Source organism: Schistocerca serialis, chromosome 8 (assembly GCF_023864345.2).
Source record: "Schistocerca serialis cubense isolate TAMUIC-IGC-003099 chromosome 8, iqSchSeri2.2, whole genome shotgun sequence".
NCBI classification, from domain to species: Eukaryota; Metazoa; Arthropoda; class Insecta; order Orthoptera; family Acrididae; genus Schistocerca; species Schistocerca serialis.
The window spans coordinates 436,184,533-436,207,643 of record NC_064645.1 but is presented as its reverse complement, the minus strand read 5'-3'; the positions used below and the strand labels follow the sequence as shown (position 1 = coordinate 436,207,643).

The 23,111-nt window shown below is 45.8% G+C and overlaps 1 protein-coding gene across 1 annotated transcript in view; it reads left to right on the top strand.

The window, feature by feature from the left end:
• LOC126417053 (uncharacterized) overlaps positions 1-23,111 on the top strand; it is a 111,825-nt gene that overhangs the window by 13,671 nt on the left and 75,043 nt on the right. The window contains exon 2 of the mRNA XM_050084945.1: positions 13,633-13,831. Within this exon, the coding sequence (XP_049940902.1) occupies positions 13,633-13,831 (199 nt within the window). The remainder of the gene's footprint in view (positions 1-13,632; positions 13,832-23,111) is intronic.

Below are 23,111 nucleotides of genomic sequence, written 5' to 3'. Positions count from 1 at the left end.
ACTACCACACATCCCGTGAAATCGCAGGTGAACGTCCTACATTGCGCAATACTGCCCCTACTGTCTGCATCCTGCATGTATGGAGCAGCCGTTCGCCTAGAAGACGGTACATCTGGAGTCGACCATCGATGAGGTGCAACAGGAAACTTGATTCGTCCGACCGGACGACATGGCCATGGATGTGTGTGATGTCTTTAGGTTAGTTAGGTTTAAGTAGTTCTAAGTTCTAGGGGACTGATGACCTCAGATGTTAAGTTCCATAGCGCTCAGAGCCATTTGAACCGTTTTAACCCGACGGCACTTTTCCGTTGATTCACGGTCCAATCCCGACGATTCCGTGGGAACACATAGGGGTCGTCCGCTGCCGAAACACTTGTTCCCGGGCCAGAATCGTTCTCTGTCGTCACATGGTCGCCTGTGCTCCTTTATACATCTCCACGTTCTGTGCTGAGCCGCGGACGGCCAAAGCGAACTCCAGAAAGTGACGATTCTTTTAACGTTTTAAGCCAAGCGTGCACGGCACGCCTCAGAGTTAGAAAATCATTGCCACAAGTCGTTACCTATGCCATCACCTCTATTTACACCGACTGAGTAAATTTGATTTGCTGGAACGTTGTTTGACCGGTTTTACTCAAAATGTGAATGAAAGTTTCAGTGCTCTCATTAGGACATACGCTCCAAAAATAACGTCCAGTTGAAGCGACACTGTGAACATTGCTTCAAATTTGGCCATATGTCCATTCAATGTAGGCCATGCTCGTGGCAAATGCTCTCCAAATCAAAGTCGTCGATAAAATACGCCGATTCTGTGAAGATAGAGACGCCAGCAGCGATGGGCTCAGCGACGAAAAGGGATTTGAGAACGAAAATGAGGGCTTATCAGGTCAAAGCAGCAGAAAGTGGCCATCCACTAGCCGGAGCGATAGTTATTACGGACCAAGCACCGATGATATCCTGTAAGTTTCAAGTTTTGTCCCTTTTTATGTCGTAAATACTTGTCAAACTTTTACCGCATTTTTCTCAAAACCATGTTTTTTGCCATGGTTGTAGTCGCGCAACCTACAATTTTCATCCGGGTTTAATGATTTTTGGGCTCCCTTGAAGCAAACTGAAGTCTCTTCAGTTCATCGTAACCGATTTTTTATGTTGATATTTAGTATCTTTTCAGCCTAACAAGAGGGGTCCGAAAACGGCTATCTTTTACAGATACCTGTAATTTTATCAAACTTTTTTGCGGGCTCACGGTAAACTAAAATTAGATATGTGAGGATCGGAGTGATATGTTTTAATAAAAGCTTCATTCTATGCTTTATTCATTGCCCCAAATCCCATTTGTTGTGGACTGGCAAGACAGCCAATCCACAGTGACGGGTAACCGAAAGGCACGCGCTTAAACTCACGCAGGCTGGCGTGAGGTCTGAAACAGGATACGTAATGAATGCTATAAAGAAAAGTACGTAGCTGCTGGAATACTTAACTTTAATCCACAATTGGTGAACATTGGTCTTGTTGATACAGTATATGCGTCATTAGATACATAGCAAAGGATAATTGGCGCCTTGCTAGGTCGTAGCAATTGACTTAGCTGAAGGCTATGCTAACTATCGTCTCGGCAAATGAGAGCGTAATTTTCAGTGAACCTTTCCTAGCGAAGTCGGCTGTACAACTGGGGCGAGTGCTAGTAAGTCTCTCTAGACCTGCCGTGTGGCGGCGCTCGGTCTGCAATCACTGATAGTGGCGACACGCGGGTCCGACGTATACTAATGGACCGCGGCCGATTTAAAGGCTACCACCTAGCAAGTGTGGTGTCTGGCGGTGACACCACACCATTTATCTGCTACATTCCAGTACGGAGAAAAAATACTTGAATTTGAGTAATATTTTCGTCCGTCACGCTGTCGTTCCCCCTTAAATCGCTCGCGTCACGTAGTGAAGTGTTTCCTCGATGCGCTGCTTGAAGTCGTCTGGGGTTGTGGGTTCTGTGACACAAACACAATTCTTTAGACATCCACACAAAAGTAAGTCTTATAATTAAATGTTTCCCTGAGACATTTAAGTCTCTTTTTAATATCTACGATAATGATCGAGTCAGACGAAATGAATTAAAATTTGTGCAGCTGGGACTCGAACCCGGGTCTTCTTGCTTGCTAGGCAGGAAAGCTAACCATTACAGTACCACAGCACAATGGTCAACATTGCTGCACGAACTACCTAAGCTGAGTGCCCTCCCCAGCACAAATTTCAATTCATTTTTCCCTTATATACTGTCACTACTGCCAGGGCTCTCCGATATAAGGGAAAAATGAAGTTGGGGTGGTCAATCAGCTTAGGTGGTTCGTACAGCAACGTTGACCATCGTGCTGTGGTAGTGTAATGGTTAGCATTTCTGCTTACCAAGCAAGAAGACCCGGGTTCGGGTCGCTGCCGCAACACAAATTTTAATTCATTTCGTCTGCTTCGATCATTATCGTAGATAAAAGTGAGTCTACTTGTCTTGAGTCCGGCGACTCTGCTGGCCATTCATAAGGATCGCAGCGTCCTAATCAGACGCCAGGGAACGTGCTGTTCAGTTTTAGCACAGTATCACGCGCAGAACTGGTTCGGTTACCATCGTTCTGTATCCACACATGGCCTCTAGAGTGACAATTGCAAGTAGAGCTTCTAAATTGTCGACTATAAAAGTTCGACACATCCTCCCTGTCACAGAACATGCGAAGTAGTGTGGACCAGTAATTTCAACTCCACATTAGCGAATCGTCTCTTTTAATGATCGACATGGTGTACCCACCTAATTAAATTAACATATTTTTTATGTAAACTGATTTGCACAAAGTTGTTTTACAAGCATCAGCTACTGGATAGGAACAACTCTTCTACTCAAAAAGATTGTAGTCCCGCAACGGTAATTTGATTTATCCCATATTTAAACGGAGCAAAATAAGGGCTATTTCAGCATACATATCTTAGCTATTCCTTTCAGTATGAAGCGAATCGTTCCTGTTTCCGGCTATATGCTATGCTCAGAACACAGTAAACCACTGTTACAGACATTACTGATCTTGGTGACGTAATTATTTTGTAGTGGAACTAGTTAATAATTCTAGCATGCTCTTTAAAGTAATTACTAGGTCACCCCTAAATAAAAATTTTTTCCTACTCTTCTTCATTGGAAAATAGCAATGTGAGAGCGGTGAGCTATTCTGGTCGAGAGAACTGTGACAGAAATAGGTTAGCAAATCATTGCCTCATCTTTCTTGGAATCTTAAGGATCGCTTTCGTTCTATTCGTTTTCAGTCTGCTTTAATATCTAACAGCTAAGCAAGGCGTCCAGCGTTACCACCATTTTTTTAAAATAGAGGTGGAGCCCCTCCACGCCCACACCGGCATGATGGCCAACACAAAAGGTCTACTGCCATCTCTGCATAAGGGTTAGTATTCACTAAAGTGAGGTGTCGCAGGATGTGGGTACTGCGATGTCTGCGTACGTCTGGTTAGGATTAACTATTAATACGCGCTCATCTGGAGATAGATTGGTCGAAATCTGACGAAGGGTAGCGGTATGAAGGGCAGAGGAAAAAAAAGTGCCAAAGCAAGAGCCAAGGGAAAAAAAACCTCTGCGAAAGTTAGGTCGGGCGGCAAGAGCAGTAGCGGTTGTCTTGCTGCCTGCGATAGGTTGTGTAAGGATAGGCTTTGTTAGTAGTGGGTATCATGCATGTCGATACCTTGACGTTGTGCGTTTTGTGCTGCTCGGCGGCTGGCGCTGGGTGCGGGTACAGAGTCCTCGTTCAGCGTCCTGCAACCTGCAACAGTTAGGTTTGTTATCGGTCTTGTGTCCGATAGGTCATATACCGGAGGCACAGTGTGAGGGAGTGTTGGCAGATTGTTCGTGCGTCTGTGGGCGAGCTCGTCGGTGTCCCTGCTGTGGCCTGTTGGTTGGCTCTAATAGCAGCTGGTAGTTGCCAGTCAGTGTTGCTGATATGCAGGGGCTTACCGGCGTTTGTCGCTGTTTGCGTATGTTAGTTTACCATAGGTGGTTATGCCCTAGCTAGCAGTGTCTTTGGCCGCTTGTGTTTCCACCTGTGGTTGTGATCGTAGTTTCCCAGAGTGAGGATGAAAGGATTGTTCCAGTCTCTCGCGTTCCTGTATAGTCGTGTGGCGTGTTTCTTGAATACTTCCTTGAGGGTATCAAGGCGGTATTCATGGTGAAGATCCACGGTGCGTGTGTAGCGTGGAGCATTGCTGATGATTCGTAGCACCTTGTTCTGTATGATCTGCAGGCGGCGCAGTCGTGTGGGAGCTGCATATCCCCAGACGGGAGCTGCGTACGTCATTAGAGGTCTAATCAGTGTCATGTATAAGGACCTCGACACCCTCCTATTCAGTGTGCTTGCCCTGTTGAGCATTGGGTAGAGCTGTTTGAGCCTCGCGTGCGCTCGGTTGGCAACGTATTCGATGTGGTCCCCCCATGTAAGTTTCCGGTCCAGCCAGACACCAAGGTATCTGACTTTCTCTCGGAAACGTATTGGGCGTGTATGTAGTGTTATCGGTCTACAGTGTTGGTGTTTGCGCAGTAGTTTCGGTCTGCGTGTGAACAGAACTGCTTCGCACTTGTCGACGTTTACTTTAATACGCCATCGCTCCAGCCAAGGCTCAGCTGTTCTGAGTGCTGTCTGTATTCGTGAGTTGATGTTCGACGGTTTCCAGTCTTGCGCGAGGATGGCTGTGTCATCCGCGTAGACGGCTAACGTCGTGTTTCGTGTCGCTGGGAAGTCATTAATGTACAGGTTAAACAAGATGGGCCCTAGGATGCTTCCTTGGGGTACTCCAGCTTGGATACCGTGTTGTGTTGATTGTTTATCCTGCACGTTAGTGTTGAAACATCTGTTCGTGAGATATGAGTGTATGAGACGCACGAGTCCGTCCGGGAAACCAGCTTCGCTTAGTTTGCGTATGAGTCCGTTGTGCCAGAGACGATCGAAAGCCTTCTCGATGTCTAGGAACACGGCCCCTGTGGCTTTATTCATGTTGTAGCCGTTTGTTATATGTTCGACTACGCGGAGGAGTTGTTGTGTTGTCAAGTGGTGATTCCTAAAGCCGAATTGCTCCGGTCTTAGGGTGTCGTTGGCGATGCAATGCCTAGTGATACGTTTTAGTATTACCTTCTCAACAATCTTGCTGAGCGAGCACAGCAGACTGATAGGTCGGTAATTTTGTGGGAGGGAGTGGTCTTTCCCTGGCTTCCTGAACATCAGGACCTTGGCCGCCTTCCAAAAGTCAGGGAAGTGTTGGTGTGTCAGGATGGCATTCGTTAAGTGTGTGAGGTATTCTACGGCTTTATCCGTGAACTCCTGGAGGACACGGTTTTGAATGCCATCAGGCCCAGGGGCTTTTCTAGCGTTGGTGTGCTTGATAGCCCATGTGACTTCATTTGTGCTAGCACGTCTTATTTCGTTGCGCGAGGGCTGGGCTACAAGTCGTGTAACCTCCTGGTCCGTTTCAAGTGTGAATGCTGGGTCTGAAGGAACCAGATTCGGCATGAAAGACGCTGCAAGTGTTGTGGCCATAAGCTCTGCCTTTTCCGTCGCGGAGTAGGCTGGGCCGTCTGGTCCTTGTAACGTGGGAATGTAATGTTTCTCCCTGGTGAAGTGTCTGGCCAGCTGCCACACGCCAGGACGTGTGGTATCCAGCCCAGCGAGTTTTTGTCCCCATTGTTCGTTTCTGAATGTTTGAATTTTATTCCGTATTATGCCCTGGAGTCTGTTGACGTGCAGTTTATAGAACGGGCGCCTGGTACGCTGCCAGTATCTCCTGAGGCGGTTCCTCATTGAGATAAGGCCCAGGATTTCCTGGGGCAGGGCCGTCGAGTGTTGTCTTGGTGTTGTAAATGGAATGGCGTCAGTCATTGCGTCTTGGACGGCAGTTGTGAGAGCCTCCACAGCCTCATCAATTTGCTGTGTGTTGTTAATTTCGTGTGTGTCAGGAATGCGACTATCAAGCGTTTCCTTGAACAGTGTCCAATTCGCACGCTTGTAGTTGAGCATCCTGCGTGGTTCGATGTCCTGCAGTGTCTCTTCCATGTGCAGTATTACAGGCATGTGGTCTGAGTCCAGATCGTTTTCAACCGTTAGGTTGAGTGTACATGTGATGCCCTTTATGAGGGCTATGTCTAACACGTCTGGCCTATGTCGGGCCTGTGTAGGCACGAACGTGGGAACGTCCGGTCCAAGTATAATGTAGTTTCGGCCTAGCGCGTGTTCGTACAGTTTCTTGCCGTTGGAGGTTCGTACTCGTGAGTTCCAATCAGTGTGTTTTGCGTTGAGGTCTCCAGCGGCTATTACCCGCGGTGCTATGTTGAGTACTGTGCTGATATCGCGTGTTACTATGTTATTAGGAGGATTGTATAGCGATACCAGTGTGGTGTTGGCTCCGTTGAACTTGACCCTGACGGCCGTAGCCTCTAGTCTTTCAAGTGCTGGGAGCTCGATGTTCGTGTGGTCTATGTCTCTGTGTATGATGATTGCCGTGCCGCCTCCCCTCCTGCCATCCGCTCGGTCGGTACGATAGACGCAATAACCTGGGAAGTTTAGTTGTTTGCGAGGCGTAAGCAGTGTTTCGTTCACAAGAGCGATTCGGATACCCTTTCGCTCCATGAACGCGGCCATCTCGGCTTTTTTGCTTGCGATCCCGTTGGCATTCCAAAACAGGATCTGTGTGATTGTGTTTAAGTCTGCGTTTCGGGGCTGGTGTGGTGTATTATCCATGTAGTAGTGTGAAAAGCGGTGTGATAGTGGCTTGGAAGCTAGTCCAGTTGAGCGTACCCGACATGAACTGCATGAAGAGTTGTGAGACACACCCCATAATCTTCGAGACTATTTCGGTGGTCGTGCGTCGGGGGAATAATGTTTCCATTATTCTCTGGAACGTTGTCGTAATGTTGGTCATGTCGGCCTGCGAGTTATTGGTCGTGTTAGCGGCCGCTTGTTCCAGTGTTGGCGTTTGGTGAGGACTGGCCTGCGAGTCGGTTGTTCGTGTGGCAGTTGTGGTCGCCTGTGTATTCTCTGTGGTGAGTGGGTGTGTAATGTGAGTTGTTGAGTTGGTGTCTGGGATGTGTTCGTGGGTGTTGGTGTTCTGTTGCCTGTGTAGTTGTTGTGGTGTGGTCGTGTTCCTCGTGCTGCGGCTGTTTCTCCTTCTCCTCCTCCTCTGGCGCTGTGGTTGTCCCTGTGTAGGTGGGTTTTCTGTAGCCTGTGGTGGGCTGCAGTTCGCGATCTCAGGGGGTAGGGTGGTGTTGTTGCTTGTTTCGTGTGGTGTGCCCGGTGCGGGTGTGGTGTCAGGCGTTGTGCTTGTCTGTTGTGTGTCTGTTGCTAGGGGTGTTTGCTGAGCGTGTTCTGAGCTCTGGGGCTCCTCTGACCGTCCCGCGCTGCTGGGGCTGCCAGCAACCACTCCAGCGAAGGATATTCCACTTCTTACTGGGCGCGGGGGTGGTTTTGGAACTGTGATGGCGGTAGGTTTCGCATGTTTCGCGATTTTGCGCCTCAGAGCTGCTTTGTAAGCAGTTTTGCCGGATGGGCAGCACCACAGTTGGGGCACTTGCGAGGTGCTGTATGGGGGAGTTTGCAGCGTTGGGTTGTGTGAGCGCCAGCGCAAATGCGGCAGCGGGGTGCGAGACCGCATCTGATACCCGCGTGCGCATAGCGCTGGCAGTTGTGGCATTGTTGGGGGGTGCGCGGCGTGTTGTAAATTTCTACATTTACGACCATGTGAAGAAATAGCTTTAACTTCAGCAGGTCGCGGGATTTGGCCGTGTCGGCCAACTCCGCCATGTAGTTGTGAGACGGCCTCGCTGTGTTTATTGTAATCGATTTATATTCAGACGGTAAAAATTGTGAGATGATTTAAATACACACCTGGAAATGGAAAAAAGAACACATTGACACCGGTGTGTCAGACCCACCATACTTGCTCCGGACACTGCGAGAGGGCTGTACAAGCAATGATCACACGCACGGCACAGCGGACACACCAGGAACCGCGGTGTTGGCCGTCGAATGGCGCTAGCTGCGCAGCATTTGTGCACCGCCGCCGTCAGTGTCAGCCACTTTGCCGTGGCATACGGAGCTCCATCGCAGTCTTTAACACTGGTAGCATGCCGCGACAGCGTGGACGTGAACCGTATGTGCAGTTGACGGACTTTGAGCGAGGGCGTATAGTGGGCATGCGGGAGGCCGGGTGGACGTACCGCCGAATTGCTCAACACGTGGGGCGTGAGGTCTCCACAGTACATCGATGTTGTCGCCAGTGGTCGGCGGAAGGTGCACGTGCCCGTCGACCTGGGATCGGACCGCAGCGACGCACGGATGCACGCCAAGACCGTAGGATCCTACGCAGTGCCGTAGGGGACCGCACCGCCACTTCCTAGCAAATTAGGGACACTGTTGCTCCTGGGGTATCGGCGAGGACCATTCGCAACCGTCTCCATGAAGCTGGGCTACGGTCCCGCACACCGTCAGGCCGTCTTCCGCTCTCGCCCCAACATCGTGCAGCCCGCCTCCAGTGGTGTCGCGACAGGCGTGAATGGAGGGACGAATGGAGACGTGTCGTCTTCAGCGATGAGAGTCGCTTCTGCCTTGGTGCCAATGATGGTCGTATGCGTGTTTGGCGCCGTGCAGGTGAGCGCCACAATCAGGACTGCATACGACCGAGGCACACAGGGCCAACACCCGGCATCATGGTGTGGGGAGCGATCTCCTACACTGGCCGTACACCACTGGTGATCGTCGAGGGGACACTGTATAGTGCACGGTACATCCAAACCGTCATCGAACCCATCGTTCTACCATTCCTAGACCGGCAAGGGAACTTGCTGTTCCAACAGGACAATGCACGTCCGCATGTATCCCGTGCCACCCAACGTGCTCTAGAAGATGTAAGTCAACTACCCTGGCCAGCAAGATCTCCGGATCTGTCCCCCATTGAGCATGTTTGGGACTGGATGAAGCGTCGTCTCACGCGGTCTGCACGTCCAGCACGAACGCTGGTCCAACTGAGGCGCCAGGTGGAAATGGCATGGCAAGCCGTTCCACAGGACTACATCCAGCATCTCTACGATCGTCTCCATGGGAGAATAGCAGCCTGCATTGCTGCGAAAGGTGGATACACACTGTACTAGTGCCGACATTGTGCATGCTCTGTTGCCTGTGTCTATGTGCCTGTGGTTCTGTCAGTGTGATCATGTGATGTATCTGACCCCAGGAATGTGTCAATAAAGTTTCCCCTTCCTGGGACAATGAATTCACGGTGTTCTTATTTCAATTTCCAGGAGTGTATTTAGAATTAATGTCTAAATCCTGCGAGAGACGAATTCATTAACACTAAGAGTTGATTAAAATACTTATCTTCTGTTTAAAAATTAATAAATATTTATGTAATACTTGCAATTACGTGATGCAGCAAGATTTTCTACTGAGCAATTGCCTTATTCATTGATAATAACTAGACCTCTATGTCCTGATGCTAGCTGAATCACATTTGTACACAGAAGTACAATAAAAGTTGCGTCCGCTATTTTACACTGCTCTTCAGTGGTGTGGCCGGCCGGAGTGACCGAGCGGTTCTAGGCGCTACAGTCTGGAACCGCGCGACCACTACGGTCGCAGGTTCTAATGGGGTTCAAATGGCTCTGAGCACTAAGGGTCTTAACTTCTGAGGTCATCAGTCCCCTAGAACTTAGAACTACTTAAACCTAACTAACCTAATGACATCACACATATCCATGTCCGAGGCAGGATTCGAACCTGCGACCGTAGCGATCGTGCGGTTCCAGACTATAGCGCCTAGTACTGCTCGGCCACCCCGGCCGGCGCCAGGTTCGAATCCTGCCTCGGGCATGGACGTGTGTGATGTCCTTAGGTTAGTTAGGTTTAAGTAGTTCTAAGTTCTATGGGACTGATGACCTCTGAAGTTAAGTCCCACAGTGCTCAGAGCCATTTGAACCATCTTAATTGGTGTAATATTTACTATTCTAAACAACGGACTTGAGTTCCAATTCTAGCATTGGCGCTAACTAACCAACGTTCCCACTAACATACAAACGCCAATAAAGTCTAAGCTCAGCAAGAATCTGGTAATTCTCTCGCAGTAGAAAAGCGCTCTCTTGTATCGCTGATGAGAATTTATTTCAAAGACACGATACACATACGACCTCTGGCCGATTTAAAAACGAACAGCAGCTCTAAATTGGAAATTGGACAAACTAGAAGCGCTTTTCGCTACCATTGCAACAACATAAATACGTCATCTGCGGAAATTTTTGCTATGAGTCACGCAGGAGTATAATGGGCACTGTCTATTACTTACGGCACAATTTTTATTTGCTGTTGTAACGTCAGCGACCAGCCGTTTGCTGATGCTGGGCAGTTCCGGGGTACTTACTTTTATCTTTGTAGGCCATTACATTATACAATAATGTAAATATATAAACTAATTCTTAACTTCTTTCTGCATCACTTGTCTTCAGATTAGTTTGATACACTACGCCATGAATTCCCTTCCAGTACCAACCTCTTTATCGCAGAGTAGCACTTTCATCCAAAGTCCTTAGTTATTTGAAGGATTTGTTCCATCCTATGTCTTCCTCTACAGTTGTTACACTCTACAGTTCCCTCAGTTACCATGTAAGTAATTCGTTGATGTCTAACTTTCAACAGCGCTATACAGCAGCACATTTCAAACGCTTTGGTGCTCTCCTCTTCCGGTTTTCCCACAGAACAGAATTCACTCCCATATAATATACTGCTACAAAAGTACATTCTCAGAAATTTCTTCCCAAATAGAGGACCATGTTTGATACCAGTAGATTTCTTTTAGCCAAGAAGGCCATATTTTCCTGCACTGGTCTTTTTTTATGTCCCCGTTGCTTCGTCGGTCATCCGATATTTTGCTTCCAAGGAAATAGAATTCCTCCGTTTCCTTCACTTCGTGGTCCCGAATTTTATGTTTAGATTATCGCTAATCTCATTTCCGACGCTCCTCATTAATTCAGTTTTTCTTTTATTTATTCTCAGTTCATAACGTGTGTCGTAACATTGTTCGTAAAATATAGAGCATCCATCTTCAGTCACAATCGTGATTTTATTTCAACGCACGATCCGTTTCGAGTCCTTGGGGCTTATCTACGGGTACTTTGAAAGTCTACGACATTTTTTCCGGGTTCAGGGCAATTCTAGTCTGTTTCCAGTGGTGGATACATGGTTTTCAAGCACAATATGAGTAAACACGTATATATACATACGTGTTTACTCATATTGTGCTTGAAAACCATATATATATATATATATATATATATATATATATATATATATATAAATGCACAACAAGTCAAAGTTTGGATTTGTTTTGACTTGTGTTTACAAAATGTGTTGTAGACTGAAAAGCATATATAGGTACATAAACACGTTTACTCATTCTGTGTTTCAAAACCATGTATCCCCCACCGGAAACAGACCAGATTTAACATAAATCTGAAAAAAAGATCGCTGTAGACTTTCAAAGCAGCTGAAGATGAAACAGCAGGCCTCGAAATACATTGTGCATTGAAACAAAATTACGACCGTGACTGAAGGCGGTTGTTCTTTATTTTACGAAAGTAATACAGTCACGGAAGAAACACTGACAGCAAGGGATAAAATTAAGTATAATTTATCATTCCATTCAAAAAATCCTGCAGTTCTTCGGCACCGTCAGTGGGGATAGCTATGTCATCAGCGTATATTGTCATTGATGTAATATCATGAATTTTAATCTCACTTTTTCAACCTTTCTTTTATTTCTGTCATTACTTCGATTTATAGATTGAACAGTAGAGGCGAAACACTGCAGTCACCATCTTACACTGTTTCTGACTCGAGGACTTCTTTCTTGATCTTCTGTTCTTATTTTTTCCTCTTGGTTTTTGTACATATTGTTTACAACTCATCTTTCTCTAACGTTTATACCTTCTTTCTTGACATTTCCGAACATCTCGCACCATTCTACGTAGTCAAATTTTTTTCTGGGGCGACAAATCCTATGAACGCGTCTCCAGACTCAGAATATACACACCAACTAGAGTATTCATTTGATTGCCACTTACCTCAATGAACGTAGAAATTCCGAAGGAATGTTATCTATCCCCACTGTCTTATTTATCGCAAGTTTCCCAGAGCTCCTTCAAACCACGACTTACATGTTGAATCCCCCATGTCTTTTAAATTGACATCAATTTCTTATTCCGTCAATTCTTAAGCAAGATATTAAAATGTAACCTGTTGTTGCTCTATAAACACTATACTGTAGTTTTTTTTTTTTTTTTTTTTTTTTTGCAGGCTACCAGTTTTTAAATACAAATGTGTCCAGGTGAAATAATTTTACGTTAGATTTTAAATTTGCTTTGCTACCTGTTAGGTATGTTGTGTTATTGGGAAAATGATCAAATATTTTTGTTGTTGTAAGATGGAGCTCCTTTCTGAACCACTGACGGCTCTAATAAGGAAGCTGTTTTTCCCCTAGTGTTATAGGTATGATTCCCCTAGTGTTATAGGTATGAATGTCACTATTAGTCTCAAGTTGTAATAGATCATTTATGACGAATTTGATTAACGAATACGTGTATAATGATTGTGTAATTAACATGCCCAGTTCGTTGAAGAGCTAACTACAGGATGACCGGAGGTGAACACCACATATTACTCCTACTGTTGCTTGAGTAGAACTATGCAAAATATGTCAGAAGTTTGAATCGTTTTGTTTCCGCGAGTAGCAATTATACGAAGAGCAAATATACCTGAACTTAGCTGTTTGAGTAGCTCAGTGTTCTGCTTCTTCCAGTTCAAACTTTTATCAGTATGTATACACCCAAAAATTTGGATCATGCTACCTCGTTTACTGATTTTTGTTGAAGTGCTACATCAATTGTTGGCATGACTATTTACCGTACAGATCTGAATGTAGTGTGTTGCGTTTTTTTTTTTTTTTTCGAAATTGAGAAAGAGTTCTCCTTCAGAGAATTGCTTGATAAATATATAAAAAACGTCATAAACAATCAAGCGTATTGTTTTCTCTCTAATGAGATTTATTATAACATTAGTACCGTCAGCAAAAATGACCAGTTCGGTTGGATGAATGATAAGTGAAACGTCATTGACATGTATAAGGCAGGAATAGGAGTGGACCTAAAATTGAACCTCGTGGAACTCCCTTCATGATTTCTCCTCAATCTCTAAAATTTTCTATCCTTCCAATATTCTTTAAATTATTCAGCACAACTTTTTGCTTTCTTTTTGTTAACCATGATTTGAACCAGTTGTTTATACAGCCATCAATTTCATAATACATATTTTTTATTATTTTTAAGGGAGGGTCACAGTCGATGCAATCAAAGACCTTGGAACGATCACAAAAAATACCAACCGGCGATATTTTATTATTTAAGGCTTCTAAAATTAGGTGAGTGAATGTATAAACAGCAATATGGGCCGAGCACCCCTTCTGGATTCCAAACTGTGATGTACTAAGCAGTTGTTTCAATTTAAATGTGAGACTGCTCCTGAGTACATTACTTTTTGGAACGTTGTTACTGAGGCTCTCCTGCATTCACAGCGCCGCTACCCACGCTGCACTCAGAGCAGGCGGCGGCGGCCCGTCGCGCCTCGCTGGGTCACAAGTTCAGCGCGGAGAGCAGGGAGCCTCCCCCCCGGCGCGCGTGGCTGAGGGGTGGCCGCCATCGACCGCCGCCTGTTGCGGCGGCAACACGCCAGAGCCGGCCGCAGCGGGGCTGCCGAACGCGCGCTGTGCAGGCGTCAGCGCCACCTTCGCTCCACAGCACTGCTCCTGATAACTCCTTCTCGCAAGGGTTCCGTGGCCGTTTATAGCTACGGATGAAACGATGTTTCCAACTCTTATTTATTCTTGAAATAAACTATTCTGTCTTTTTCCCCATGACTAGGTAGTTACAGCAGAATGACCATCGGCACAGAAAGCGTATCAGTTTCATGTTCACCAAAGAACTATAGGTAGAACATGAAGCAGTCAGACATGGTGTACCACAAGTTTCAATTCTGGGTCCACTGTTGTTTCTTCTAGACATAAATGATCTTCCTCTTTCAGTTCCAGAAGACGCAAATTTTGTCCTTTTTTTAGGGTTCTGTACTCAATTGGGAATCAGTGAAGTTTGGTGGCAGGAGGCACAAGACGTCTGGTCAGGTGAATACAGGGTTATAAATGCAAAATCAAATAGGGTTAATGCAGGAGTAAGTTTAATAATGAATAAAAAAATAGGAGTGCGGGTAAGCTACTACAAGCAGCATAGTGAAAGCATTATTGTGGCCAAAATAGACACGAAGCCCACACCTACGACAGTTGTACAAGTTCATATGCCAACTAGCTCTGCAGATGACGAAGAGATTGAGGAAATGTATGATGAGATACAAGAAATTATTCGGATAGTGAAGGGAGACGAAAATGTAATAGTCATGGGTGACTCGAATTCGATAGTAGGAAAAGGAAGAGAAGGAAACGTTGTAGGTGAAAAGGAATGGGGGTAAGAAATGAAAAAGAATTTTGCACAGAGCATAACTTAGTCATAGCTAACACTTGGTTCAAGAATCATAAAAGAAGGTTGTATACATGGAAGAATCCTGGAGATACTAGAAGGTATCAGATAGATTATATAATGGTAAGACAGAGATTTAGGAACCAGGTTTTAAATTGTAAGACATTTCCAGAGGCAGATGTGAACTCTGACCATAATCTATTGGTTATTAACTGTAAATTAAAACTAAAGAAACTGCAAAAAGATGGAAATTTAAGAAGATAGAACCTGGCTAAACTGACAGAACCAGAGGTTGTACAGAGTTTCAGGGAGAGCATTAGGGAACGATTAACAGGAATGGGGAAAAGAAATACAGTAGAAGAAGAATGGGTAGCTTTGAGGGCTGAAATAGTGAAGACAGCAGAGAATCAAGTAGGTAAAAAGACAAGCGCTAGTAGAAATCCTTGGGTAACAGAAGATATATTGAATTTAATTGATGAAAGGAGAAAATATAAAAATGCAGTAAATGAAGCAGGCAAAAAGGAATACAAATGTCTCAAAAATGAGATCGACAGAAAGTGCAATATGGCTAAGCAGGGATGTAAGGATACAGAGGCATATCTCACTACGGGTAAGATAGATACTGCCTACAGGGAAATTAAAGAGACCATCGGAGAAAAGAGAACTACTTGCATGAATATTAAGGGCTCAGATGGAAAACCGAACAAAGAAGGGAAGGCATAAAGGTGGAAATGTTCAAATGTGTGTGAAATCTTATGGGGCTTAACTGCTAAGGTCATCAGTCCCTAAGCTTACACACTAATTAACCGACATTATCCTAAGGACAAACACACACATCCATGCCCGAGGGAGGACTCGAACCTCCGCCGGGATCAGCCGCACAGTCCATGACTGCAGCGCCTCAAACCGCTCAGCTAATCCCGCGCGGCAGAAAGGTGGAAGGAGAATATAGAGGGTCTCTATAAGGGCGATGTACTTGAGGACAATATTATGGAAATGGAAGAGGATGAGCACTGAAAGACCTAAGTCGAAACGAGGCCCCGTGAGTAGACAACTTTCCGTTAGAACTACTGACAGCCTTGGGAGAGCCAGCCATGACAAAACTCTACCATCTGCTGAGCAAGATGTATGAGACAGGCGAAATACCCTCAGACTTCAAGAACAATATAATAATTCCAATCCCAAAGAAAGCAGGTGTTGACAGATGTGAAAATTACCGAACTATCAGTTTAATAAGTCACGGATGCAAAATACTAACACAAATTCTTTACAAACGAATGGAAAAACTGGTAGACGCCGATCTCGGGGAAGATCAGTTTGGGTTTCGTAGAAATGTTGGAACACGTGAGGCAATACTGACCCCATGACTTATCTTAGAAAATAGATTAAGGAAAGGCAAACCTATGTTTCTAGCATTTGTAGACTTAGAGAAAGCTTTCGACAATGTTGACTGGAATACGCTCTTTCAAATTCTGACTTTGGCAGAGGTAAAATACAGTGAGCGAAAGGCTATTTACAATTTGTACAGAAACCAAATGGCAGTTATAAGAGTCGAGGGGCATGAAAGGGATCCAGTGGTTGGGAAGGGAGTGAGGCAGGATTGTAGCCTGTCCCCGATGTTATTCAATCTGTATATTGAGCAAGCAGTAAAGGAAACAAAAGAAAAATTCGGAGGGGGAATTAAAATCCATGGAGAAGGAATAAAAACCTTGAGGTTCGCCGATGGCATTGTAATTCTGTCACAGACAGCAAAGGACTTGGAAGAGCAGTTGAACGGAATGGACAGTGTCTTGAAAGGAGGATATAAGTTGAACGCCAACAAAAGCAAAACGAGGTTAATGGAATGTAGTCGAATTAAGTCGGGTGATGCTGAGGGAATTAGATTAGGTAATGAGACACTTAAAGTAGTAAAGGAGTTTTGCTATTTGGGGAGCAAAATAACTGATGATGGTCGAAGTAAAGAGGATGTAAAATGTAGACTGGCAATGGCAAGGAAAGCGTTTCTGAAGAAGAGAAATTTGTTAACATCGAGTATAGGTTTAAGTATCAGGAAGCCGTTTCTGAAAGTATTTGTATGCAGTGTAGCCATGTCTGGAAGTGAAACATGGACGATAAATAGTTTGGACAAGAAGAGACTAGAAGCTTTTGAAATGTGGTGCTACAGAAGAATGCTGAAGATTAGATGGGTAGATCACATAACTAATGAGTAGGTACTGAATAGAATTGGGGAGAAGAGAAATTTGTGGCACAACTTGACTAGAAGAAGGGATCGGTTGGTATCACGTGTTCTGAGGCATCGAGGGATCACAAATTTAGTATTAGAGGGTAGCGTGGAGGGTAAAAATCGTAGAGGGAGACCAAGAGATGAATACACTAAGCAGATTTAGAAAGATGCAGCTTCCACAGGATAGAGTATCACGGGGAGCTGCTTCAAAGCAGTCTCTGGACTGATGACCACAACAACAACAACAACTAAACAAATCTTTGACTTTTTCCGTAACCGCAAAACGAAACCCAATTGGTTTAAAGAAACTGAAAAAGACCTAGTAGAATTAAAGATTTCAGAAAATTCACTTATTGATTGAACAGCTAAATTAATTACTAAAGATGAAAACATAAGATTCCAAGACAAATCTACAAAAGTTCAAACCCATCATCTCGGAAGTAGAGAGGAAAAGAAGATCAGAAAGAATGAAGAAATACTGGGCCCTAAGAAAAGAACAACGCACAAAGAAATGATTGATCCCGCGTACCCCAAAGAGGGTGAAACGGAAGAAGAAGAAGGAAGCTCTTTGGTTCAGTTGCGTTTCCTCTTCAAATGATTATTGCCATAGGAGATTTATAAATCAAGATACTAGTTTATTCTGCATGTTTCCATTCACTAATGAGTTACAGAATTATTTTGTTGGGAAATTTAAGTTACAGTGTTTGTGAGTTATTTCCGCAGTACAGAAGGATGTTAACAGAATATATCTGGTGTTAATTGAAGAACATCTTGCAAGATCTATTGAAGAAAAATAGGTAGTCTGGCAACTACATCACACTGTATATATTGCCGGCCGGGGGTGGCCGAGCGGTTCTAGGCGCTACAGTCTGGAATCATGCGACGGCTACGGTCGCAGGTTCGAATCCTGCCTCGGGCATGGATGTGTGTGATGTCCTTAGGTTAGTTAGGTTTAAGTAGTTCTAAGTTCTAGGGGACTGATGACCTCAGAAGTTAAGTCCCATAGTGCTCAGAGCCATTTTGAACACTGTATATATTCATTGATGTCCTTTTTCATTACCAATATTTTTCTTTTCACAAAAGTATTGAAAAACATTAATATAATAACAATGAAGAGTATCGTTACAGAAACTCTTAAATTTAATGTTTTACATTATGTTATAACTACAATTAACACTGTAATACGGTAATGTAATGTCATTTCACTGTATTGTGCTTAAATTAAATGTACACTGACTAAGAAACAATCGCAACACTAAAAAGGAATTGGGTGACATAAACGAAAGTTGGTTGGCGTGTTTCAACATCTGAAATATGTCTATTCAAATTTCACATAAGTCGCATATAAGAGTTGCACTAGTATCACCTCTATCAAGAGACAAATCAGGTTTGCTTTAAATACACGCTGTAACGGTCGTGAGTGTTAGTTACGTCTGGGACTGGACGTGGTGAGTTGATGTTAGTCAAGAATGCCCTAACGGCGACAAAGACACCATTACAATCGCTCCACTGAATTTGAACGAGGTCGTGTAACAGGGCTACGAGATGCTGCGTATACCTTCTGCGATATTGCAGAAAAACTGGGCAGGAATGAAGCCAGTGTACATGATTGCTGATAACGGTGGTCACGGGAATGTACGGCCGCAAGAAAACTCCAGGTGGCCTCGGGGCACTACCGAGAGGGAAGACTGTCGAGTTCGGCGTATGGCTCCGGCGCATTGTTCTGTACTTGTAGCAGAAATCTGACCACCACAGTGACACAACGAACGCTTCCAAATCGGTCCCATCAAGGATAGCTCTGAGCTAGACGCCCTGTGGAGAGCTTTCCACTGACCCCAGATGGCCACCATTTGTAACTTCAGTGGTGTCAAGCGAAAGCTCATTGAAGGGCAGGGTGGAGCTCTGATGAAATCTGGTTCTGCCTCAGCGCCAGTGATGACCGTGTGTTGGTTAAAAGAAGGCCAGTTGAGGGCCTGCAAGCAACCTGTCTGCATGCTAGACATACCGGAGTTATGGTATGGATTGTGATATCGTACGGCAGCAGGAGCACTCTCGTGGTTATCCCACAAACCACGACTGAAAATTTGTATGTCAATCTGCTGATTCGACTTCTTGTGCTCTCTTTCCAAGGGCTGTTTTCCAACAGGATAACGCTCGCCCACATACCGCTGTTGTAATCCAGCATGCTCTACAGAAGGTCTAAACGATGCACTGGCCTGCTCGATCACCAGTCTGGCTCCAACCGTGCGCGTATGGGACATCATCGGACAACTCTGGCGTCATCCACAACCAGCATCACCCGTCCATGTGTTGGCCGACCGAATGCTACAGACATGGACTTCCAGTCCACAAACTGTTGGCACCTGTATGACAATGCAAGCACATTTGCGCACTTGTATTCAACATTCTGGTGGTTAAATGGTTCAAATGGCTCTGAGCACTATGCGACTTAACTTCTGAGGTCATCAGTCGCTTAGAACTTAGAACTACTTAAACCTAACTAACCTAAGGACATCACACACATCCATGCCCGAGGCAGGATTCGAACCTGCGACCGTAGCGGTCACGCGGTTCCAGACTGAAGCGCCTTTAAGCGCACGGCCACACCGGCCGGCCATTCTGGTGGTTAGATCGGTTGTTAATGTACCAGTAGTTCACAATTCCTACGGCTTAAAATGGTTCAAATGGCTCTGAGCACTATGGGAGTTAACATCTGTGGTCATCAGTCCCCTAGAACTTAGAACTACTTAAACCTAACTAACCTAAGGACATCACACAAATCCATGCCCGAGGCAGGATTCGAACCTGCGACCGTAGCGGTCACAAGGTTCCAGACTAAAGCGCCTAGAACCGCATGGCCACACCGGCCGGCTCCAACGGCTTATCCCGCGCTTACATTAACCTGTGTTCTTGCAACGTTAATCAAATATATTACGTAGAGATGTGTATTCCCCGAGATTTCATACTCTACATTAAATATTTTTTGGTGTTGCGTTTTTTTTTTCCTTCAGCACATGTCTTTAACTTCTTTGGACATGTCAAGAGACCATTCTCCGCGATATCTATGGGTTACGACCAAAGTAACGTAAAAAAAAGGAAGTCAAGTGTTCCGTGTAAGACTGCCAACTTACGCAGAGGGTGAAAGCGATCTCTACCAACAAAATTTCGGAGGTTCGATGCGATTTCGGGATTGCAACCGGATCATGTTGACTTCTTGCCACGATATTTCGGCTGGCAATCGTCCAGCCATCTCCAGGTGAGTGTCCGTCACTGGAGACTGCAAGTTCAGATAAGGAGCTATTCAAGTCCAGGGCCGGCAAGATCATCAGATCTCTCGCACATTGAACACATGAAGCGGAAACGTACTCGTTATTCAGGGCCTGCTACAACCATTGTCGAACTGCAACAGAAAGGTGCAGCGTGCTTGAGACATTCAATCGCAGGATGCCATTCGTCACCTTTATGATCGTTCGAATGTCAGAATACCCACCCGTAGCCGCCAGAAGGGGGTACACTGTGTATCGACACGACTGTCTGGGCACTCTTTACTGTGTCATGTGTGCTTCATTTGGTCTGAACTTTATGACCACCTAACTAATATCCGGCGTGTCCACCTTTGGCAAGGGTAACAGCGGCGAAGCCTCGTGGCATGCAAGCAATGAGGCCTTTGTAGGTCGATGGAGGGAGTTGGCATCACATCTACACGCATGAGTCACCTAATCCCCCTAAACTCCTGGGAGAGAGGGGCAAGGGGATGACCTCAGACGCCACGTTCTGTCACACCCCATATATGTTCGATCGGATTCAGGCGAAACTCTTCACCGTGTTCTTCGAACCATTCCATCACACAATTCGCCTTGTGAAATGGCGCTTTACCTTGTCTAAACAGGCGACTGCTGTCGGCAAACATGGTCATCATGAAGGGGTGTACGTGGTCTGCAACGAGTGTACGATATTCCTTGGGCACCACGGTGCGCGAGCTCCACTTTACTCAAGGACGCCCACGTGAATCTTCTCCAGAGTGTAATGGAGCCGCCGCTAGCCAATCTCTGTCCCGTAGTACAGGTGTCAAGAAGCTGTTCCCTCCCATCGGCAAGATGGCGGGTTTCATCATACCATGCAACGCTCTGACACTGCGCCAACGTCGAGAGTCGACGGTCATCTACCCATTTCACTGTAGTTGCCGATGTTGTGGCTTTATCATTGGCACATGTACAGGTCGTCAGCTGCGAAGGCACATCATTAGGAGTGTCCGGTGCACTGTGCATCCACACTGGTACTCTGCCCAGCATTAACGTGTAATGTTAGTTCCGCCAAAGTTCGCCGCCTGTCCTGTTTTACCAGTCAGACCACCGTACGATGTCCGACATATGTAATGAGGGATGACCGCCCATCCCCACGACGTCTGGACGTAGTTTCGCCTTGGTTTGCGTGTTGAAGATACTCACCACAGCACTCCTCGAACACCCGGAAAGTCTCACAGTTTCCGAAATGCTCGTGCCGAGCCTTAGGGCCACTACAATCTGCCCTCGGTCAAACATAGGTAGATCCCTCGCCTTTCCCATTACACACACGGACAGCTCGCTCACTGATACTAAATGCGCCGTGCTTTTGTCTGATTAGCAATCATTCCCCACCAGGTGACGCTGCTATCGCCTGGACGGCTTTATATCGATAGTACGTCGGTAGTCACAATTGTCTGGCTGATCAGTATACACTACTAGCCATTAAAATTGCTACACCAAGAAGAAATGCCGATGATATACGGGTATTCATTGGACAAAAATATTACACTAGAACTGACATGTGATTACATTTTCACGCAATTTCAGTGCATAGATCCTGAGAAATCAGTACCCAGAACAAACACCTCTGGCCGTAATAACGGCCTTCATACGACTGGGCATTGAGTCAAACAGAGCTTGGATGGCGTTTACAGGTACAGCTGTCCATGCAGCTTCAACACGATACCACAGTTCATCAAGAGTAGTGACTGGTGTATTGTGACGAGCCAGTTGATCGGCCACCATTGAACAGACGTTTTCAATTGGTGAGAGATCTGGAGAATGTGCTGGCCAGGGCAGCAGTCGAACATTTTCTGTATCCAGAAAGGCCCGTAAAGGACCTGCAACATGCGGTCGTGCATTATCCTGTTGAAATGTAGGGTTTCGCAGGGATCGAATGAAGGGTAGAGCCACTGGTCGTAACACATGTGAAATGTAACATCCACTGATCAAAGTGCTGTCGATGGGAACAAGAGGTGATCGAGACGTGTAACCAATGGCACCCCATACCATCACGCCGGGTGATACGCCAGTATGGCGATGACGAATACACGCCTCCAATGTGCGTTCACCGCAATGTCGCCAACACGGATGTAACCATCATGATGCTGTAAACAGAACCTGGATTCACCCGAAAAAGTGACGTTTTGCCATTCGTGCACCCAGGTTCGTCGTTGGGTACACCATTGCAGGCGCTCCTGTCTGTGATGCAGCGTCAAGGGTAACCGCAGCCATGGTCTCCGAGCTCACAGTCCATGCTGCTGCAAACGTCGTCGAACTGTTCGTGTAGATGGTTGCTGTCTTGCAAACTTCCCCATCTGTTGACTCGAGACGTGGCTGCACGATCCGTTACAGCCATGCTGATAAGATGCCTGTCATCTCGACTGCTACTGGTACGAGGCCGTTGGGATCCAGCACGGCGTTCCGTATTACCCTCCTCAACCCACCGATTCCATATTCTGCTAACAGCCATTGGATCTCGACCAACGCGAGCAGCAATGTCGCGATACAACAACCGCAATCGCGTTAGGCTACAATCCGACCTTCATCAAAGTCGGAAACGTGATGGTACACATTTTTCCTCATTACAAGAGGCATCACAACAACGTTTCACCAGAAATCCCCGGTCAACTGCTGTTTGTGTATGAGAAATCGGTTTGAAACTTTTCTCATGTCAGCAAGTCGTAGGTGTCGCCTCCGGCGCCAACCTTGTGTGAATGCTCTGAAAAGCTAATCAGTTGCATATCACAGCATCTTCATCCCGTCGGTTAAATGTCGCGTCTGTAGCATTTCATATTCGTGGTGTAGCAATTTTAATGGCTAGTAGTGTACGATCCCACAGTGATGAACCAACTGTCACCTCACTTGTCAATAAACTGACCTTGTCCTTGAGAGTGTTCCTTTTATTCTGGCAATGTATATTCGAGCGATATGTGTACCCCAGAGCTTAGTGAGGTGGAAGCTGTGGCCGAGCGGTTCTAGGCACTTCAGTCCGGAACTGCGCTGCTGCTACGGTCGC